This window comes from Grampus griseus (genome assembly GCF_964374135.1).
Source record: "Grampus griseus genome assembly, chromosome: X".
In the NCBI taxonomy this organism is placed as follows: domain Eukaryota; kingdom Metazoa; phylum Chordata; class Mammalia; order Artiodactyla; family Delphinidae; genus Grampus; species Grampus griseus.
The window spans coordinates 20,873,254-20,895,623 of NC_138999.1; the positions used below are offsets into that span (position 1 = coordinate 20,873,254).

The following is a 22,370-nucleotide window of genomic DNA, read 5'->3' on the forward strand; positions in this document are numbered from 1 at the left end:
ATCCCCTGCATCGGCAGGTGGACTCTCAACCACTGCGCCACCAGGGAAGCCCTACATCTTATATTTTAAAGAAATGAATATTTGACATAAGTCAGAGAGATGAGCAGGAAGGAGCTTCAGTTCTTAGCACTCAAAGACACCATGCCACAATGGTTGTACCTGTGTTTGAGAAGGTCCTAAAAGAGATACGTTATTTTTATCAAAATGAGATGTATTTATCTAAACACTGATGTAAAATCACTTGTAAATATGATATATTTTGTTTTGCTGTAGCAAAACAGATAGATAGCAGCTTTTTTGCATATTTAGCTAGAATAAATCATTCTTATTGACATTAGCAGCTGTGTAGTTAGTAAAGAATTACTGTTGCTATTACTTGGTGGTATTTATAAACACTTTTATTTTCTAAGTGCTTTACAATCACTTATTGTCTAATTAATATCTAATCATCTGTTTACAAGTAATAATCACACATGTAGAGCAGTTTAATCAAAACTTCAAATGCAGCCGCCATCATACTCAAGAATGTTGTGTAAATTTTGGTCCCTCCTTGATGCAATTTGGGTCCAGACATACCGCCAAAACAGATAACACAACAGAAAAAAAAATGAATAAAGATTCCTCACTTGGATTTGAACATAATTTGGAATCACAGCTTTTGCATGACAAATATATTATCTGAATGTCAGTGGGTAAGAATATAGGTAATTCTCAACACTTAAGTGCTCAATTACAGACATATAAAAATTTTAATTTATTTAAGTCACAAAATTGGATGATAGTTTATAATAAGTGTTCAAGGGCAGACACCAATTTAACATTGGAACTGTTAGTCACAATCGCCGTTTCAGTGATTTTCGTAAAAGAGATCAAATGTAGCAAAGATGGCTTGGGGACCTTCGAGGTTAATCTAACCAGATTCACATGCAGACCAAGCTATGGCCAGTACAAACACCTGCCACTTTTAATTATCCAATGTAAGTGGATGTACTGCTGTCTCCCTTGAGTCTCCCCAAGTGTTCCATGAAAGGACATTTTAAGCAGGTAAATATGCATACTAATCCAGCTTTTTCCCCTAGGATACATTTTCCTACAAGTAGAATTGCTGAGTCAGAGGACTTGCATTTTTAAGGCTTTATATACGTTTTTTTTGGATGCTATTGTCAAATTGTCCTCCAGAATAGTTGACCAAATCACCACTTCTCCTGATAATCCCCAAGGGCTGTCTTTCTTGGTTATTGATCTGCCATTACCAGTTTTCTTCCTTCTTGCTTTCCCACCAGGCAGTTTCTCAGTACTGCAGCAAATACTGCAGGGTCTTGAGGATTGTGTCAGGGGCCTTCTGAACGTGCTACAAATGTGCTTGACTGACAAGTGAAGAATCAAGACCATCCGATGCCAGAATAGATAAATTCATTTACAAGTAAACTATTATTACAGTCCTTGGACTTCATACGAATTGATTTGAATGGCCTGGACTCCAAAGTGAAATCTTCATCTTGCAAAATCTGTCCTTGGTATCTTTGAAAGCTCAAAGAGAGATTTGGTTTAATCTTCTGTATTAGTTTCCTATTGCTGCTGTAACAATTTACCTCAAACGTAGTGGCTTAAAATAACACACATTTATTATCTTAAAGTTCTGGAGGTCAGAAGTCTGAAAGGGATCTCAGTGGACTAAAACCAATGTATCAGCAAGACTGCATTTCTTCTGGAGCCTCTAGAGGAGGCTTTTTCCAGCTGCTAGAGCTGCCTGCATTGCGTGGCTCACAACCCTCTTCCTTCCATCTCAAAAACAGCAATTGCACCACTCCAGCCTCTGCTTCAGGAGTCGTATCTTCTCTAACACTCCTGCCTGCCTCTTTCTCTTGAAAAGACCCTTGTGATGACACTGGGCCCACCTGGGTAATCCAGGATACTCACTCCCATTGCAAGATCTTGAACCTAATTACATCTGTAAAATCCCTTTTGCCATGTAAAGTAACATATTTCCCAGGTTCTGGGAATTAGGATGTGGACATATTGAGGGGGGGCATTATTCTGAATACCACACCTTCCTTAGCATGAGCTGGACCTGGTATCTCATCTCCAGATATTCGAACAATACATTCCCTGTAATTTTAATACTTCGTAATTTGTGAAACCCTACTCTGTGTCAAGCACAGGCACTATGCCAGGTTTGCAGAAAAGAATCCGTGATTAGAGAGGTTAAGTAATTTACCCAAAGTCATGGAGCTGATCAATGGCAGAGCTGAGTTTCAAACTCAGGTCTGTTGGACTTCAAAGCCCCTGCTCATCATATGTTGCCTCTGCAGCTCATTTCCCATACCCTGCTTGGCTTGCTCTCTTTGGAGAGTCTACTTGTCTAAAGCTTTTCATTTAGTTTGACATTAAATAATACAACCTAGCTAGGTAAAACCTTTTATTAAGCCCCTAGAAATCTCATATTTGACTCATTCAGTAGGTACCAATGGAGGATGTCATCTTGAAACACTCATTCAAGTTGTCTTCACATCCTCTAATAAATCTTCCAAAAAGTAGCATCAGATGGGCTCTTCCTCCATCATACAAGCAGAAGTAGACTCAGCAGGTTATCTTCTCTGTGAGTGAAATGTAAATCTCTGAATAATATCAGGTAGTGCTGGTGAAAACTGATCTTTCCAAAGCCCCCAAGTATATCAGATATCTTATTCTTGAAAAAAGAGAGCCTAACACTTTAGGGGTATAAGTTCATGTCTTAATAAAGTTTCTCATTGTCTCTGCTTCACTCCACAAGGTTCTCAGCCTTGGTTGTGCATTAGAATCACCTGGCGGTGGTGGGCCTTTCAAACCCCCTGAGACTACATTCCCACTCGCTAGATATTCTGGCCTAATTGGCCTTGGGAACAGTATCAGAACTTCTAAAATTACAAAACCAAAAAAAAGAGTTGAGAACCCCTATGGTGAAGGAGATATGGTGAGAGACTTTACTAAGACATGGGTCTTGACCCCAAAGCTATTAGGCTCTCTTTTTTCCAAGAATCTCTATTTTGTTTACATTGAAAGAAATAAGCCCTATTAGTGTATGCGTCCCACGAAGCTGGCTATGTGAAAACCATTATGTCTAAAAGCAATCATTTTAAACCTAGTCTACTTACGTGCCGGATGAGAGGCTATGTTGAATGACTGATTCACTAATGGTGCTTGAGCATAACTACATACAGTCAGTGTGCTTCCACAGAAGCCCATCTTTGCTACAAGAAGAAATTCTCTTGAGTAAGCAACTAAGCAAGCATGGAATAAGCACTTTCAAAGAAAAATAATCCTTTATTTCTGCAAAATAGTCTGGATAACCTCACCACACCATTCAACCGTAAGAACTTAATAGGAGCAAAACCATTAGCATTAAACCATGGCAGTCCCTAGCACATATAACACCACCATTGCTCAAAACATTTTTGGAGTAATTCTTTTGAAATTTTCATCGTGGCAGCTTTATAAGGCCACTTATGAAAAGCAATTATATTGGAATTTTTGGATCCAAAGACGTATCATTCACCTATCAAACTATCAATCAATAACCCTCAATGATGACTGTGCCCTCTGATGATATCCCATAAGAACAGAGGGGTGGTTTACTTTGGCAAAAAATTCCTGAAGGGCTAGGGATCTTAAGTGAGGAAGGTGACCCAAAGCTAGGCTCTGAAGTCAATGTTTTTTAACACCTTTATTGGAGTATAATTGCTTTACAATGTTGTGCTAGTTTCTGCTGTATAACAAAGTGAATCAGCTATACGTATACATATATCCCCAAATCTCCTCCCTCTTGTGTCTCCCTCCCACCCTCCCTATCCCACGCCTCTAGGTGGTCACAAAGCACCGAGCTGATCTCCCTGTGCTATGCAGCTGCTTCCCACTAGCTATCTATTTTACATTTGGTAGTGTATATATGTCCATGCCACTGTCTCACTTCGTCCCAGCTTGCCCTTCCCCCTCCCCACGTCCTCAAGTCCATTCTCTACATCTGTGTCTTTATTCCTGTCCTACCCTGAAGTCAATTCTTGTAGAGCATATGTCCTCAAACTTTAATGTGCATAAGAATCACCTGGAGAACTTGTTAAACTACAGTTTGCTGGGCCCCATTCCCAGAGACTCTAATTCAGTAGGCCTGGGTAGGGCGAGTCAATTTGATGTTCCATCAGCTCACAGGTATTGCCTGAGGCCCACATTTTAAGTAACACTGTTGTAGGGTGAAACTGTGAAGATAAAAATACTCATGTGAGGGACTTTCCTGGTGGCACAGTGGTTAAGGATCCGCCTGCCAATACAGGGGATACGGGTCCAAGCCCTGGTCTGGAAAGATCCCACATGCCGCGGAGCAACTAAGCCTGTGCGCCACAACTACTCAGCCTGTGCTCTAGAGCCCACAAGCCACAGCTACTGAGCCCGTGTGCCACAACTACTGAAGCCCACATGCCTAGAGCCCATGCTCCAAAACAAGATAAGCCACCACAGTGAGAAGCCCGTGCACCACAATGCAGCCAAAAATAAGTTAATTTTTAAAAATCATTAAAAAAATACTCATGTGAACATGTAAGTTCTATTATCCTTTTTTAAAAGGATAGAAATTATCGAAAAGACTCAGGAACCAACTTGGAGAGACTCCTGCCAACCAAAGATGAAAAGGGAAGCATCCAAAGGGTAAGAACTGCAATGGATTGAAATCCACCAAGTACATTTAAATCCATGAGTTCCTAATACTACCAAAAAAAAAAAAGTCCCAAACAAACCCAAAACCTCAGTTGTCTGCATTGGAAAATTCAAGGGAACAAATGCATTATTTTGAAAACTGGGAACTGGAGGGAAAGAATTAAGCATGTATGTTACTTTTCCTCTACAAACTGTACCTCTGGGTGACCAAATAATAAGGAAGGAGAAGTGTATCATTGGAGAATGAGTAATGAAGAAGGTAATGAAAAAAGCAATGAATGAGACTAGCCATATATTATAATGCCAAGTGAATGACTGGATCTAGACATTGAGCATCAACAGCTGCTAACATGACAAAAACACAATCCCAATTGTTATGTGCTCCTGATAGAGGTACATGCACCACCTATGAAGTAGTTTGCCAAGTAAATAGAACCTGGCTGTGACCACACCTCTTGATCCAAGACCAATTTACGGGAAATACAGAAAGAATAAAGGAGTATGCTAACGGCACAGGGATGCAATCAACAAAATCCAGATTGTGGGGCGCTCTATAGGACAAACCCAGTTTGTACAATCAAAAAATGAAAGAGGCAGTGCGCTGGGCACTCCCGCGGCTCCGTCTCCTGCTACAGCGGTGTGTGGACAGAACAGACTCAGGGGCGCCCCTCGCTCCCACCTCCGACCACCTCCAACCTGTGTTCCACTCGCAACCTTTGGAACCAGCCGCTCAGCTGTCCTCGGCCACCGGGACCGCCAACACCATATTTTGAGCTTAACTTCGTATTACCAATCCACCACGAGCTCCCAGATTCGTCAGAATGATTCCGCCGAGGTGGAGGCCGCCGTCAACCGCCTGGTCAACAGGCATCTGCCGGCCTCCCGCACCTACCTCTGTCTGGGCTCCTATTTCCACCGCCACGACGCGACTCTGGAGGGCCTGGGCCACTTTTTCCGCGAAGTGCCCGAGGGGAAGCGTGAGGGCGCCCAGCATCTCTTGAAAATGCAAAAGCAGCGCGGCAGCTGCGCCCTCTTCCAGGACGTGCAGAAGCATCTCAGGATGACTGGGGTGAAACCCAGGACGCTGTGGAAGCTGTCGTGCTCGCGGAGAACCTGAACCAGGCCCTTGTAGACCTGCACGCCCTGGGCTCTGCGCGCGCAGACCCCCGCCTCTGTGACTTCCCGGAGAGCCGCCTCCTAGATGAGCAGGTGAAACTCATCCAGAAGGTGGGAACTCGTCCCACCTGACCAACCTCCGCAGGCCGGCTGGTCCCCGGTGGGGGGGGGGGGGGGCTGGGCGAGGCCCTCGTCGAAAGTCTCGCCCTCCAGCACGAGTAGGAGCGTCCGGAGCCCAGCGGCCTTTGAGGAGCCCCTCTGGCGTCAGGGCTTCTGCCTGAAGCCCCGCTCTGCAGCCACTAGGCAGCTTTTAACCACCCTGGAGCCCTCTCCCAAGCCTTGGACCAAATGGAAACAATAAAGCTTTTTGCAGAAAAAAAAAAAAAATTGAAAGAAACCATATCTAGAAGACATAGAAATCAATTGCAATATATAGACTATATTATTAGGATCCTAATTCAAAGCACTGTAAAAAAAATTACAAGGTTTATGAAACAACTAGAAATTTGAACAGTTTCTGGATGCTATAAAAGAATCATTATTAATTTGTTTAGGTATGAAAATGATATTGTGTTCATGTTTTAAAAAGCTTTATTTTAGAAATATACACTAAAGTATTTGCAGATGAAATATATCATGTGGGTGTGAGGAGTGGGTAGGACTCTAGATGAGTAGTTCTCAACTGGGTGCAATTTTGCCCCCCAAGGTACATTTAGGATGTCTGGAGACATTTTTGGTTGTCGCATCGTGCGGGGTGGTGCTCCAGGCGTCTAGTGGGTGGAGGCCATGGATGCTGTTAAACATCCTACAATGCACAGGAACAGCCCTCCACTGTGAGGGAATAGCTCTGCCCCGGCACCCTGATGACCTTGAACCTCTCCATGTAGTTCACACCGGCAAAGACTTGAACTGCAGCTCATCTGAGTGTTGGCAGAATGCCCTGTGATCTTCCTGGAACATGAGAGATGGGAGGCCTGTTAGGAGCCGCTCTGAGCCCATCTCCCACTCCCTCCCTACGTCCTCTGAGAGGCTGTCATGAGAGTTTCTAATGCCTTCTCGGTTCTATTGACTATGGAGCTTCCTACCCTGCCCTCCTCACTGTAGAGCTGAAGAGTAGAAAACCAGTTAGTTGCCATTTACAATGGGCTCCTCATCAATGGGAGTTGAGGTCATCTGGCCTCTTTTGTTTCCATGTTGTCCTTTTCGATATGTGCGACAAGGACTACAGGAAGCTGGCTACATTTCTTTCACGTCTACGCAAGTAATAAACTGGGGGCTTCCCTGGTGGCGCAGTGGTTAAGAATCCGCCTGCTAATGCAGGAGACATGGGTTCGACCCCTGGCCCAGGAAGATCTCACATGCCGCGGAGCAACTAAGTCTGTGCACCACAACTACTGAGCCTGCGCTCTAGAGCTCTTGTGCCACAACTACTGAGCCCATGTGCTACAACTACTGAAGCCCACGCGCCTAGAGCCCATGCTCCTCAACAAGAGAAGCCACTGCAATGAGAAGCCCTCGCACCGCAACCAGGCAAAGCCCGCGAGCAGCAATAAACTCAATGCAGCCAAAAATTTAAAAATTTAAAATTAAAAAAAAAACTGTCTGAAACCAAAAGCAACTCAATGTACTTTTACCAGTCAAATCAGTCAGACCTTGGCTAGGGTCTTGCTTTGTCTTGTGTGTGGACTGGACACATGTAACAAATAATTATCCAGCCCAAAATGTCCATAATGGCAATGTTGAAAAGCTCTAGATGAAACAATATTATTGGTCATGAGTTGATCATTGTTGACGCTAGGTGAAGTGTACATGAACAGCACAAATGGGAAGGAACTGTTTTGTCTAATTTTGCATGTGTTTGAATCTCTCCATAATAAAAGCATTTTTGGAAAAGATAAAAATTGGTCACTGCTTTCTTAGCTGTCTAGCACTTTAAATGCCTATACTGAGGCAATGTGTACAAATGCACAAAGTTTGCCGTCAGACTTCTAGCTCCACTGCTAAATTACAAACTGTGTGTTCTTCAGCAAATTACTCGGCATCTTTCGGCCTCAGTTTCCTCACCAATAGAATAAGGCTAATGATGTCCCTGAGGATTTTGTACGGAATAAATATGTGTTCAGCTGAGTGCCTTAAATAAATACCTTTATTAGACTTTCTTCCTTTGTTCTTTTTGTCTGCTACTTTTCAATACAGAAACGCAAGGAGCCCTTCTTGTCATCTGGACAAGAAATTTTGACCCAGTCAACTTCTTTTCATATTACTCCCTGGAAAATGTAGATGGCCTGGTACGTTTGGTTCCAAGGGTTTAAAACAGCAAACCCTGGCGGGATCCAGGGAATGAGGGGTGAGAAGAAACGTGTGTAGTTAACTCAGTAGTTTTCAATCCAGGGTGATTTAGCCCCACAGGGGATATTTAACAATGTCTAGAGACATTTTTGGTTGTCACAAGCTGGGTAGAGGGGTGCTACTGGCATCTACTGGTTAGAGACCAGGGACGCTGCTAAATATCCTACTATAGGCGCAGGATTGCTCCCCGCAATAAAGAATTATCTGGCCCCAAATACCAGTAGTACCAAGGCTGAGAAACCCTGGGCTAATGTGACTAAAACTCCTAGATGAAGCTTCTCCTAGATAATTAACTTTGCCTTTCTTTGTTCTTCTTACCCGACGCATACAGGTTATTAAAGGCATGCTCAGGAGAAATCATTCAAAATGTGATTACTCTGTCTCTGTGGCCCTAATTTGTTATTCATTTCTTTATGAGAAAAAAATCTGAGTAGTGTTCTGATTTTTTTTGCTGTTGAGTTTCAAACAGCAAACTTGAAGCATGCACTGATTACCTTTTTAATTAATACACTGTGAAGGCAGAGCATCACTTCGTTAACTACTGGGAAGGATGTACCATCTCCCAACAGCTTGGTAGTCTTTATTCCCAACTGTTATGCCAATGGGGGAGGATTCGGATGAAGAGGTTTCAGACACTGCTCCCCAAACAGATATATTTCTCTTGTTAAAATTGCCCAGCTGGGCTTCCCTGGTGGCGCAGTGGTTGAGAGTCCGCCTGCCGATGCAGGAGACACGGGTTCGTGCCCCGGTCCGGGAAGATCCCACATGCCGTGGAGCGGCTGGACCCGTGAGCCATGGCCACTGAGCCTGCGTGTCCAGTGCCTGTGCTCCGCAACGGGAGAGGCCACAACAGTGAGAGGCCCATGTACCACACACACACAAAAAAAATTGCCCGGCTAAGGGGGCTTCCCTGGTGGCGCAGTGGTTAAGAATCGCCTGCCAATTCAGGGGACACAGGTTCGATCCCTGGCCTGGGAAGATCCCACATGCCGTGGAGCAACTAAGCCCGTGTGCCACAACTACTGAGCCTGCACTCTAGAGCCCGCGAGCCGCAACTACTGAGCCCACGTGCCACAAGTACTGAAGCCCGTGCACCTAGAGCCTGTGCTCCGCAACAAGAGAAGCCACCACAATGAGAAGCCCGCACACCGCAACGAAGAGTAGCCCCCGCTCGCCACAACCAGAGAAAAGCCCACGCGCAGCAACGAAGACCCAATGCAGCCAAAAATAAAATAAATTTTAAAAAATAAATTAATTTAAAAAAAATTGCCCAGCTAGGTTTAGATGACACCTGCCTAGCATGTCATTATTAAATAGAAAACATGATGGGTAATTCCTCTCTCCCCTCCATCCCTTCTAAAGTCAGGATACTTGAGATCAAGACCATAGTACCACAGGCACTGAAGGAAAGGGTCAGGTAAATGGTGGTAACTGTGTATTCAACTGGCAAACAATGGTAAGGCTGCTTCTGTGAGATGTGTTGTGTGTTGGGGTGTGGGGAGAGAAGAGTGGGGTAAAAATGTTTAAGGTAAAAAGTGGGGGAAAATCTGTACACGTGGTGGAATGGCTTAAGCATCTATGATGTGGTTCCTATTTCTTGATTTCTCCCTCACCCCACCCCATGTGTTCTATGAAAACTGCCCCACTCCACAGCCCAGGGAACTGGGTTAGGACACCCAATTAAGAGAGCCAAGCCATGGCCTACTCAGTGGTTTCCGAGATCCTCAGATTCCCTCTTTCAGGAATTAGAACTAAGAGGTGGAGATTGGGGACTTCCCTGGTGGTCCAGTGGTTAAGACCCTGAACTTCCACTGCAGGGGGCGCAGGTTCAATCCCTGGTCTAAGATCCCGCATGCCACACTGAGCAGCCAAAGAAAAAAGGTGGAGACTAAGTGGGTCAGGAGCTGAGCTGTGGGCAGAGCAGCAGAGTAAGTATGTCCACAGACGACCCCTCCTGACAGCTTCTCAAGCTGCCCTAGTTCCCGTCCTTGCTAAGGCCTGCTTTTCAGCTTTCTGTGGCTTCTATTAAACAGCCCTTTGCATTCCTCCCTACTGAAAAAGCTAGCTTAGTGGGTGATGTTCCTTACAATCCAACCATCTATGTCTGAGACAGATGTGTCCACATCACCACCAAGAGATGAGACTAACATGAGAAATGAAGCTGACAGCTGTCTAACACGGAAAGGCCACTTAACAGTCATTTGAGCTTCATGCCTAGGAGGGTCAAGGGACGACACTCGGCCCCAGAGACCAGCTCCCAGTAAATTCCCTGTCTCAGAAATCCTATAAGCAGTTCTAGATATACCACATTTTTGATACTTTCATATACAGTCTTACAACTCATTTTGTGTTATTATATTGAATTATTATTGATCTCATCATGTGACCTAATCCTCATCTGTAACCTTGATACCTATCTCTCATTTTGTCAGTTAATTCACCAACCAGACTTGGGAAGGTCAGTTCATATGCCAAGGGTCTGTCCATTTTCTCACAGCATCCTCAACCCACTCAAACTGACTTCTGCCTCCACCACTCCACTAAAACTGAGTTATGTTTCCGTGTGTTTCTTAGATGCACAGAAGGATCCTTTACAGTAGTGGTTCTTGCTTAGGAGAGATTTTGTGCCCGCCCCCCGCCCCAAGGTGATTTTTCAGTGTCTGTTTTGATTGTCACAAGTTGGAGGGTGCTACTGGCATCTGGTGGGTAGAGACCAGGGATGCTGCTATAATCCTACAATGCACAGGAAAACCACACACAACAAAGAATTATCCATCCCCAAATGTCAATAATGCCAAAGTTGAGAGAACTTGTTTTAGGGCAAAGATGGGTCTTTGAGAGATATAGTACAATTCAAAATGGGCAAAGACTTTGAGTAGACATTTCTCCAAAGAAGATATACAAATGGCTAATGAGCACATTAAAAAATGCTCAACATCATTAGCCAATAGGGAAATGCAAATCAAAACCACGATCAGATACCACTTCACACCCACTAGAATGGCTATAATTTTTTTAATGGAAAATAACAAGTATTGGTGAATATATGGAGAAATTGGAACCCTCACACATTGCTGGTGGGAATGTAAAATGGTGCAGCCTCTTTGGAAAACAGATTGAAAGTTCCTCAAAAAGTTAAAAGTAAAGTTACCACTTGAGCTAGCAATTCCACTCCTAGGTATATATCCAAGAGAATTGAAAACATGTCCACAAAAAAAACTTGTACACGAATGTCATAGCAGCATTATTCACAATAACCAAGAAGTGAAAACAACCCAAATGTCCATTGAATGATGAATAGAGAAACAAATGGTTGTATATCCATACAATGGAATATTATTTGGCCACAAAAACAGAATGGAGTACCGATACATGCTACAACATGACTGAACCTTGAAAACAGATGCTAATGGGACTTCCCTGGTCGTGCAGTGGTTAAGAATCCACCTGCCAATGCAGGGGACACGGGGTCGATCCCTGGTCTGGGAAGATCCCACGTGCCGTGGAGCAGCTAAGCCCAGGCACCACAACAACAGAGCCTGCCCTCTAGACCCCGTGAGCCACAACTACTAAGCCCATGCGCCACAATTACTGAAGCCCACCTGCCTAGAGCCCATGCTCTGCAACAAGAGAAGCCACCACAATGAGAAGCCGTGCAACGCAGCAAAGAATGGCCCCTGCTCGCCGCACATAGAGAAAGCCCGCGTGCAGCAACAAAGACCCAATGCAGCGAAAAATAAAATATAATAAAATAAATTTTAAAAAAAGAAAAAATATGCTAAGTGAAAGAAGTCAGACACACACAAAAAACCACATATTGTATGATTTCATTTATATGAAATTTCCAGAATAGGTAAATCCATAGGACAGAAAGTAGATGAATGGCTGCCTTGTGCTGGGGCTATTAGGAGGGAACAGAAAGTGACTGCTAATGAGTACGGAATTTCTTTTGGGGGATGATGAAAGTGTTCTAAAATTAAATTGTGTTGATGCTTACATAACCCTGTGAATATACTAAAAAAATTGACGTATATACTTTATTTTTTAAAATTTTACTGGAGTACAGTTGATTTACAATGTTGTGTTAGTTTCAGGTGTACAGCTTGACATATACTTTATTATTTATTTATTTATTTATTTTATTTTTGGCTGCGCTGGGTCTTCGTTGCTGCGCGCGGGCTTTCTCTAGTTGTGGTGAGCAGGGTCTACTCTTCGTTGTGGTGCACGGGCTTCTCATTGTCGTGGCTTCTCTTGTTGTGGAGCATGGGCTCTATGCACGTGGGCTTCAGTAGTTGTGGCTCGCGGGCTCTAGAGCGTAGGCTCAGTAATTGTGGCTCACGGGTTTAGCTGCTCCGCGGCATGTGGAATCTTCCCAGACCAGGGATCGACCCTGTGTCCCCTGCATTGGCAGGTAGATTCTTAACCACTGCGCCACCAGGGAAGCCCGACTTACATACTTTACAATGTGAATTATATCTGTAAAAGAATGTCTTTCAATCTGCTGAGTGCCTACTCCACAGTAGGTGCTCATTAAATAAGGCAGTACACCTGAGGCATGGAAGACAAAAAGATTTCTTTCCTGCTCTGATTACTAATATATTAACATTTTATGCCCAAAAAGTAACGGTAGTTATTCTCTTAAATAACCTCAAAGTTAACCAACCTGCAGAATTAATCAATGCTCTCCATTTCCCCTAAGAGTCCTAAGAGCACTCTGAATGCTTCAGAGTAAGTAGGTAAGCTACTCTTGGGAATGCCTGGATACTTTTGCTCCCACCAGTTGAGTCATAAGTTTTCCAACAGTTAGCTGAACTTTTCCCCAAATCTGTTTATGCCCATTTTACTTGTGATTGTAAAGATATAATTTAATTAACTGTTATGTAAATTGATAAAATTATGGGAAACAAGAAGTTTTTTTAAAGAAACGAAATTGTTTTAGAAAGAAAAGATACAGTCATGTGACTTTTTAAAATTGCTGTTGAATTAGGTGCAAACAAGACTATAAAAGATAGGGAACAAAACACCCCCAAATCTAGGATTTTATGCTCAGAGTATTTTGAAACTATCTTGAGTTTTCACTTCATTTAGAATTCATAAAATTTGGAAATCAGAGACATTGCATATATGTATGCCTAATGAAAAAGAAAACACAGAACTCTAATCAGTGGACCAATTAAAGGACTGACAAATTATAATATTTATTTTAAATTTAAATATAATGTTTAATGTATGTATTTATCATTTTTTAAAACATGTCTCCCTTATAACCATTTTATTTTTCAATGAATTGACCTACTGGTCTGCATTGTATAGGATAAGAAGAATTCTATACTCCCTGGTGATCATAACTCTCCGCTACCTTGTATAATGGAGAAAGCCCTACAAAACTCTTATTATTTTTTTCAAAACTCTTATTAGACTTCCCTGGTGGTGCAGTGGTTAAGAATCCACTTGCCAATGCAGGGGACACGGGGTCCTGGTCCGGGAAGGTCCTACATGCCGTGGAGCAACTAAGCCTGTGCTCCACAACTACTGAGCCCATGTGCCACAACTACTGAAGCCCGAGCACCTAGACCCCGTGCTCCGCAACAAGAGAAGCCACTGCAATGAGAAGCCTCCCTGGTGGTCCAGTGGTTAAGACTCCGGGCTTCCACTGCAGGGGGCACGGATTCGATCTCTGGTCGGGGAACTAAGATCCCGCATGCCGCACGCAGCCGAAAAAAGAAAAAAGAAAAAGAGTGGTAGTCACATGGAAAAGAATTTATGGGACAGATTTGTGTTCAAGTCTTACCCATCTCTCTTGGAGGTTGATCCAGCTCTGCCCATCTCTGGGGAAGCTGAGGAAGAGTTGTAGAGGGTGAGTCTGCCATCTCTCTAAGCAGGTCCCACCTGGCCTTCAGATATCACAAACCTATAGCAACCCTAGGAGTCTGGCAGGATTTGAGGTGGAGAGCCTTGTAAACAGTGATCACATCTTTGTTGCTGGTGTTAATGATAATATGAATATAGAGGCTGGAGTCAAAAAATTTTTAACATCTTTATTGGAGTATAATTGCTTTACAATGGTGTGTTAGTTTCTGCTTTTGGAGTCAAATTGAAGTTGGTTCACCCAACACTGATCTGTGTCTCAAAGGCTGGGATGAAACTCATTCACTCTCCTAGATGACCTTAGAGATGACCTTAGATGGACAAACTCAGGACTCTCCATGGGCAAAGAGGATATAGAATAAACAGCGATTTAAACTCCTTTCACTCATTCAACAAACATTTACTAAGCATCTACAGTATGTCAGGAGCCAAGTATCTAAGATGAATGTGATAGTCTTCACTCTCAAAGAATATATAGAGTAAAAAATATATATGTAGGGCAAACTCTTAACGATTAATTTTTTGTAAATATGATGGTACTGTTAAAAATTCTAATCATACTGGTGTTTGCTTTCAAAAGAATTATCATTTACATGCTTCTGTACTTTTTATTTCTGTCTTAAGGAATGAGGAAAACAGATTTGAAACAGGTATTTTTCTTTTTTCTCCTGGGCCATACTTTCCAATACTTTCCAATTTTTAAAATTCCTTTTCTCCTTCTGCGTGTGTGTGTGTGTGTGTGTGTGTGTGAGAGAGAGAGAGAGAGAGAGAGAGAGAGAGGAAGAAAGAGAGGGAGAGAGAGAGGATTTGTAGTTCATGGAAAGACAAAGAGAACTTTTCAAATGTCCTAATACCTGGGGTGAGATTGAAATAAAGAGTATGTTTTCACATAATGAGGGCTCATTGTGAGAATGGGGCAAGATTAATTTTATGCCAGTTCTTGTATACTCTTTACTCCATGGTATTGGAGAGTTGGCTCCAAGTCCCTTAGACTAAAGGACAAAAATAAGAGAAACCAGTAAGATGCCTTTTCTCCCCATAATTCCCAGCACTGGAAAGACCAAGGGAACCTCAGGTTTCACACACTCCCAAGTCCAGCCTCTTAGTCCCATCTTTTTGCATGCTAATTGAGCCATTTTTGTGAGCCTGTGAGAGTTCTCAGATGCTTGATGGTCAAGGCTTGCTTTAGAGGACCACAGTGGGTGAGGCTCTCCAGTTTAGGCAGAGACATCAGTGTCTTCTAGAGACTTGGATTCAGTTGTATCGGGAATGCAGCATGTGCTCCACCTGTCAATTTTCAGACTAAGAACCATCAGCAGAGCAGCCTATGGCAGTGATGACACACCTGCTAATCGGTTTCAGAGGACATGTGACCTTGGATCAATCTACCATACAGTTTCCAAAGGAGACAAAGACTGTTGAGTTAGCTGAAGGCTGTGCAAATAAATGCCTGTTCCTGTAATATTAGGATTCATGTGCAGGAATTACAGAGGAATGAGAAGAAAAAGGCCTAATTGCTTTTTGGAACAAAAAGTAAAAATGTAATATCTACTTTCCCTTTAAGTGGTTTTAAAAAATGCTCAGATAGTTGTGGTGGTTTTCTTTTTGGCACATTTATTAAGTTTTCAAATGGTCCTGACTCTGCCACAGATATTATACAGGAGCTGGCAACGACTTCATGACAAAGAGATCTCCTTCTAGCCTTGCCTGAACCAGAGATTGGCTCCCACAAGTGGCAGGGAAAAAAATGCTCAGATATCTAAACTTCAGAAATTTGGAGGGTTCTAATTGTTTAATTTCCTCCAAATAAAGACTAAATAGTCAACATACACTTATATTGTTTCTATTAATTTTTCTTTCTTCTCTTACGGCCTACGCACTATAAATTTCCTTTAGAGAACATAAGGAATTGACAAGTCATATTCTTTGAAACTTACTGCTAAATTGAGGAATTGAGTTTTATTTTTGCTAAAAAAGGCATTGAAGTTTGGTAAGATCAAACAAAGCAAGTTATAAGAAACCACCTTAGCTAAAGATTTAGGAATGCAAGTGCCATTCTTCTCTAAAGAAATCGAAATTCTCTTCTCTCTCTCCTGTTACCTAGAACCTGTACCTGGCAAATGTGCTCAACATAATATTTAGGGACTGATGGACCCAACCCATGACTGGTGCCGTGGGAAGGCAGCTGTCCCTTCTGAAGAAGCTGGCAGATTTCATTCCCAAATCCTCAGGCTGGATAGCACTCCCCACCCCCACCCCTTATTTGGACACTGCAGATACAGAATATTCCATCATTGCAGAAAGTTCTATTGGATAACGCTGCTTTAAGCCATAATGTCTCTTTAATTTATTTTATTTTATTTTTTTTATTTATTTGGTTGCACCGGGTCTTAGTTGCAGCACATGGGATCTTCGTTGCCACGTGCAGGATCTTTAGTTGTGGCATGCAAACTCTTAGTTGCAACATGTGGGATCTAGTTCCCTGATCAAGGATCGAACCCAGATCCCCTGCATTGGAGCACGGAGTCTTAGCCACTGGACCACCAGGGAAATTTCCATAATATCTCTTTTAGATACATCTCTTTCAGCACTCCCCACTCTCACCTGAGTGCCCAGAAAACATCTTCCTCACAAACAGGAAGCCCTTACCTCATCATGAAGGCTTTGCAGCAAAGACTGGTAAAGGAAAAAGAAGAAAGGAGAGAGTGTTCTTTTTAATCCATGAATTCTTTGTAGAAAATCAGAGTCTACTCCAATGGGTGGCATCCTGAAAGAACTGTCTTTGTCTACCAATCAACAGATTTTCATGGAACCCCTACTATGTGCCAACCTCTGTGAGGGGCCCACAGGAGCACTCCTGCCAGGGAGACCTGGGATATAGTGGAAGAAGCAAGGGCTTTGGAACTAGATCTTGAGCTAGTAAAAATTTCAGCATGAGGGACTTCCCTGGTGGACCAGTGGTTAAGAATCTGCCTTCCAATGCAGGATACGTGGGTTCGATCCCTGGTCAGGGAACTAAGATCCCACATGCCATGGAGCAACTAAGCCTGCAAGCCGCAACTACTGAGCCTGCGTGCTCTAGAGCCTGTGCGTCACAACTAGAGTGAAGCCCGCGAGCTGCAACGAAGAGCCTGCGTGTGGCAACAAAAGATCCCGCATGCTGCAACAAAGATCCCATGTGCCTCAACTAAGACCTGACGCAGACAAATAAATAAATAAATAAATATTAATTTTAAAAATCATAGTATAATTTTAAAAGAACTTTTCAGCGTGAAAGTATTTTATGCTACTGACTTACCAAAGGAAGAGAGGAAGGTAAATCAGTAGTATAAAATGATTTTACATAGAATTTAGGAATAGCAGAAGCGCTGCTAGAAAGAACTAGGCTAACCACATTATTTCCTACCAGGGCAATTTAGGGGATCCCGGTTTTAATGAATAAATAAAAATGATGTGTAATTATCATATCAGTTCCTTACATCTAAGTGAGTGCTTCTGGAGTTATTTGATGGTGCTTAAAAACTTTGGTCTCTGAAGTGTGTTTAATGTCTCCTTGACTCTTATCTATATTATTAATTTGCAGATCAAAGTTAACTTGGTGCTATGCAAATGAAGAAACTTCACATGAATGAGATTTCACAGGAAAATTTTAAATCCTTATAACTTGTGACAGAACTGCAATATATTCTGAGGAAATGTGTCAACATATCTAAAAGAGACATTATGGCTTAAAGCAGCAATTATCCAAGAGAACTTTCTGCAATGATGGAATATTCTGTATCTGCAGTGTCCAAATAAGGTAGCCACTAGCCACCTGTGACTACTGAGAGCTTGAAATGTGGCCAGTGCAAGTGAGGATCTAAACTTTACATTTTATTTAGTTATAATTAATTAAAATTAAATTTAAACAGTCATATGTGGTTAGTGACTACCTTATTTGATGCTGTAGGTTGAAAGAAAAAGTGAAACTGGATTCCAAGAATCTGAATTTCAGCGCTCTGCTTAACTACATTGGACAATTTACTTAACCTCTTTGAGCCTCAATTTTCACTTGAAAATGAGAATATAAATAATACCTACCTCATAGCATTTGGAGTAAGAGGAATTGAGATAATGTTCAGGCATTCTCCTATTATCAAAATAAGTGCCAATCAAGTACTAAAGTTAAATACGTGGAAAGTGAATAACCAACTCTTTCAAATAAAGGGAGTTTCCATTCTTGGAGAGATTAAAAATACACTTGACCCTTGAACAATGGGTTTGAACTGTGCGGGTCCACTTACTATTTTCAACAGTGAATACTACAGTACTACACCATCCGTGGCTGGTTGCATCCTTGGATACGGAGGGCAGACTAAGTTATACTCAGATTTTCAACTGCACGGAGGGTCGGCCCCCTAACCCTTGCACTGTTCAAGGGTCAACTGTATTATTAAATTCAAAACCTCACCGTTCAGATACAATATTTAATGACAATGTTTATAACTATTAGCTGGTAAGCAGCACCGTTAGCAATAGCCTTAAATGGTCATGCGTCAGCTTGAGGGTATCAATGTATGGTGCCCCAAAGGGCTGGCAGTCAGAAAATTAAATTTACAGAAATTGAGGTCAGTTTCTGTATGAAAAGTACATTGAGAACTGAAAAGCATGATTAAAATGTTAATGCAATCATCTCTTTATTATTGTTACAATTAATAATAGAATTCGTCTTGCTTGCCCAAGGAGATTAAATAAACCCATTCCATTTAACTGGGAGAAACTGAGGCTCAAATTAGCAGAATAGGCTAGTGGTTAGGAGTTTGAACACTTTCGTTGGCTATAATCACATGAAATAAGGCATGTAAAGTACTTGGACAGGCCATGCCACCAACTAAGAACTAAAAATGTCAGCTATTATTAGGATAATAAGTGACGCTATTAGGAGATCCATGAGATTAGAAGCCTTTGGCTTTTTTTCGATTCACAAAAGGTATAGGAGTACAGAGTGATATTTGCAGATTGAACTCTACGTAACTCTACGTAGAAAGATTAAATCAATTTTCCATATTTGGACCAGTCAAGAACTGAATCTAATTGTTTTGATACCACTTCAAATCTATTTTTGGAATGAGGCATGAATGAGTGAGTAAATGAATGAATGACTAAAATGCCTCCTGAGTCCCCCATTAACTCAATAAAATGAGTTAGTAAAACTCATGAGTCTTCAACATACAAATTTCTCCAAATCTGAGATAATATGGAGACAAACAGGGAAGGGACCGATTGGGGGAAATGGTCTACCAGGCATGTAGCTCAAGTGCCTGGTGGATATGGACCCAGATACCTTTCCGAGCCATCCGACGCTTTAACCAGCCATCCCCAGCCACTCCCAGGGGCATGGGAAAGTTTTGAAGGAGTGCTGGGATGGGAAGGAACAGGGCCAAGTGTCTTAAGGCCTGAGAAACCAGTCTCCGGGGAGGGCTGTGAAACCAGCTTTTCTATGAAGCAGAGAGATTACATCAATCTCTTCTTCACATCATCTGGAATCCTTCTTACTATTTTGTCTCACCACCTAAACTTTTTCTGTCTAGAACTCTTTGGTTTAACAAGGCTCCACTAAAGTGCACATTCCCCTAGGCACCCCTCCCCCAAATAAAAGACCATAGAAGGTAGTATCACTTATATGATGGTTACACTGCAAGGAATTCAGAAATGGATGTTCTAATCAGGATTTTGTGACTTTTCTACTAGGAAAGTTTCTAATTCTACAGGATAATGAACATTTTGTTAAAATATTTCTCCAGCACCCTCGGGTTCCTACAGCATCATTCTTGGCGTTGAACTACCTACATTTACTCATACTGATTTGACCTGAAAATTTTTTCTTTATTCTTTTAATTGAAGTATAGTTGATTTACAATGTTGTGCTAGTTTCAAATGTACAGCAAAGTGATTCAGTTATACACACGCATATATATATATATATATATTCTTTTTCAGATTCTTTTCCCTCATAGGTTATTACAAGATATTGAATATAGTTCCCTGTTCTATACAGTAGGTCCTTGTTGTTTATCTATTTTATATATAGTAGTGTGTATCTGTTTGACCTTTTTTCTTAGGAAGAGAATTTGTTCCTGTCTTCTAACTCTGTCCAGGGTGCATGCATCCTCAGTCAGGGCATAAAGAACCATTAGCCACAGTTTTCTATTTTTATCACCTTAAGAAGGGAAAATATTTCTCTTAAGAAGGGATAGTATTTCTCTCTCTCTCTTTTTTTTTTCTCTTTTGGCCACGCTGCACGGCTGTGGAATCCTATTTCCCCAACCAGGGCCTGAACCCGGGCCTTCGGCAGTGAGAGCACAGAGTCCCAACCACTGGACCACCAGGGAATTCTCAACATTTCTCTTTTGAGTGTGATTCTATTAATTATCACAGGTCCATCAAAGATACATAGGACTTAACTTTTTGAACCTACCTTAATCAAAGAGGCACAAATCAATAAGAAAGCGTGTACATTACCTTGCGCCAGAACTGGGGGGTGCAATGGTCCCTGGTGTCCTCTTCCATGGTGCAATCCTGGCGACCCACCATGTCTGCTCCTGACGTGCTTTCCCTCTTTTTTAGAGTCCTCTCTTCCCTTTGGAGTTCTTTTGGGGCACAAGGTGAAAATTTTCTTTCTGAGGATTTACGGGAGCACTTTACCAAAAGTTAAGCTTAAAGATAAGCTCGGAGGAGCTAGTTGCGTCCCAGTGCTTGAATAAGCGGAGATCCAAGTTGCCAGGCGCTCTTGCTTTATTTACCAGAAGCCTCCTGTTGTTCCCTACGGCTGCTGTTCATTGACAATTGCTGTGCTCTGGCCCGGCGCAACGAAGGCCTGTTGCGTGGGGACAGGCAGGTTGTGGTGAAAAAGGCCATTGTTTAACCTACCCTGTCTCTCACTGGAGCTATGGCAACAAATTCTGTTGGTGAATTAACAATGTCATTGTGTGCTGGCTCAACTGATTATGCTGCTGGAATGACAAACATTTTCTCTCTTTTTTTCAACATAAAAAGTGGTCAAGACCTTAAAGTGTTAACATACAACTCAGCACTTTCTTTAAATATGAGAATAAAGATAGAGAAAATAAATCTCTCAAACAGACTTTGATTCTAATAAACGTTTTATCTCTTTCAGGTAGCTATTCTAAGCACCACTGGCAGTGAATTTGTGCATTTTAGCGACGTGGAATCTTCACAATTTGTGTTAAAGTCATTTCCCCTCAGATAATGCTGTATGTTAAAAGAACTCTTTAAATATGCATGTGCTTGGGGCTTTCTCTGAAGAAGATTCTTTTTCAATCTGGCTGCAGCAAAGTGCTATGGGAACTTTGCCTGCTGACTGTTAAAATGAGTATCATAACTTAGTTCAGAAAAACTGCTATCTAAATTCACCTAAGCCACGTAAAGATTTCCTATGTCCCATCCTGGCAGGAAAACTCTTAATTGCTTGCTTACATATTCCCTCTTCCGGACGGTAAAACTTGCTCTGATCAGCTGAAGGATCCTTTCAAGCTTTCCGTCTGTCCATCCATCCGTCCATCCCGCACTTTCTCTGATCCGGTGCTGTATGGTTGCAGGGGAAGCTCTGTCAGTGAATTTGCTGCTGGTTTCCTAGCATGGTTGTATGTAGTGTGCTGACTTTTTTTTTTTTTTTGGCCGCGTGGCTTGCAGGATCTTAGTTCCCCGACCAGGGATCAAACCGGTACCCCCTGAAGTGGAAGCGCGGAGTCTTAACCACTGAACCGCCAGGGAAGTCCTAGTGTGCTGACTTGGTGAGCTGGAATCACATTTCCAAGGATCCCATTCCCTCAGCTTTGGGTTAGAGTTGGCCAAGAGAGGAATTTGCACAAGATTTGGAAGGCAAAATCTTCCAAAAAGAGTGAAGAGAGTGGTTGGATGTGGTGACAAACAGAGGGGGATATGACAGTGGGTCCCAGCCTCTCCTCCCTCTCTTCACTCTGCGTCCAGATCTTCTTCCCAACTGCTACACTATTGATCAACAGCAGCCCCAGGCCCACCATCAGATGTGTGTGCAGTCCCATAGAGCTTCCCAAAGCTTCTCGTGGGCTTCCTCCTCCACTTTGGCAGCTAGATGTGCTGGGCTTCTGACTGCCAGGTGGGTGGCCTCTCTCATCCTCCAAACTCCCAGACCTCCACACCCTAGCCCCTCCCACAATGGGCCAGGTCTATTTCCTATAATAAATCCCTTCCTCCATGGCTCACAGTGCTCTGCTTCCCTGACAGAACTAGGACAAATACACTCATTTTTCCAGATGGTACGAGGACTGTTAGGAGAGAATCCTCAGCATGGGGGAAGTTTAGAGGGCAAT

General features: G+C 42.5%; 1 protein-coding gene and 1 pseudogene across 2 annotated transcripts in view; one reads left to right on the forward strand and one right to left on the reverse strand.

The window, feature by feature from the left end:
- Positions 1–20,592, reverse strand: part of PCYT1B (phosphate cytidylyltransferase 1B, choline) — a gene marked incomplete at both ends in the record, with an annotated part of 160,957 nt that extends 140,365 nt beyond the window's left edge. Inside the window, one exon of the mRNA XM_082681041.1 lies at positions 20,521–20,592. Within this exon, the coding sequence (XP_082537167.1) occupies positions 20,521–20,592 (72 nt within the window). The remainder of the gene's footprint in view (positions 1–20,520) is intronic.
- LOC309839415 (ferritin light chain-like) lies at positions 4,930–5,934 on the forward strand (annotated as a pseudogene). Its single transcript has 2 exons — positions 4,930–4,945; positions 5,244–5,934. The product of its transcript is annotated as a ferritin light chain-like (transcript).
- Positions 20,593–22,370: the final 1,778 nt, after the last annotated feature.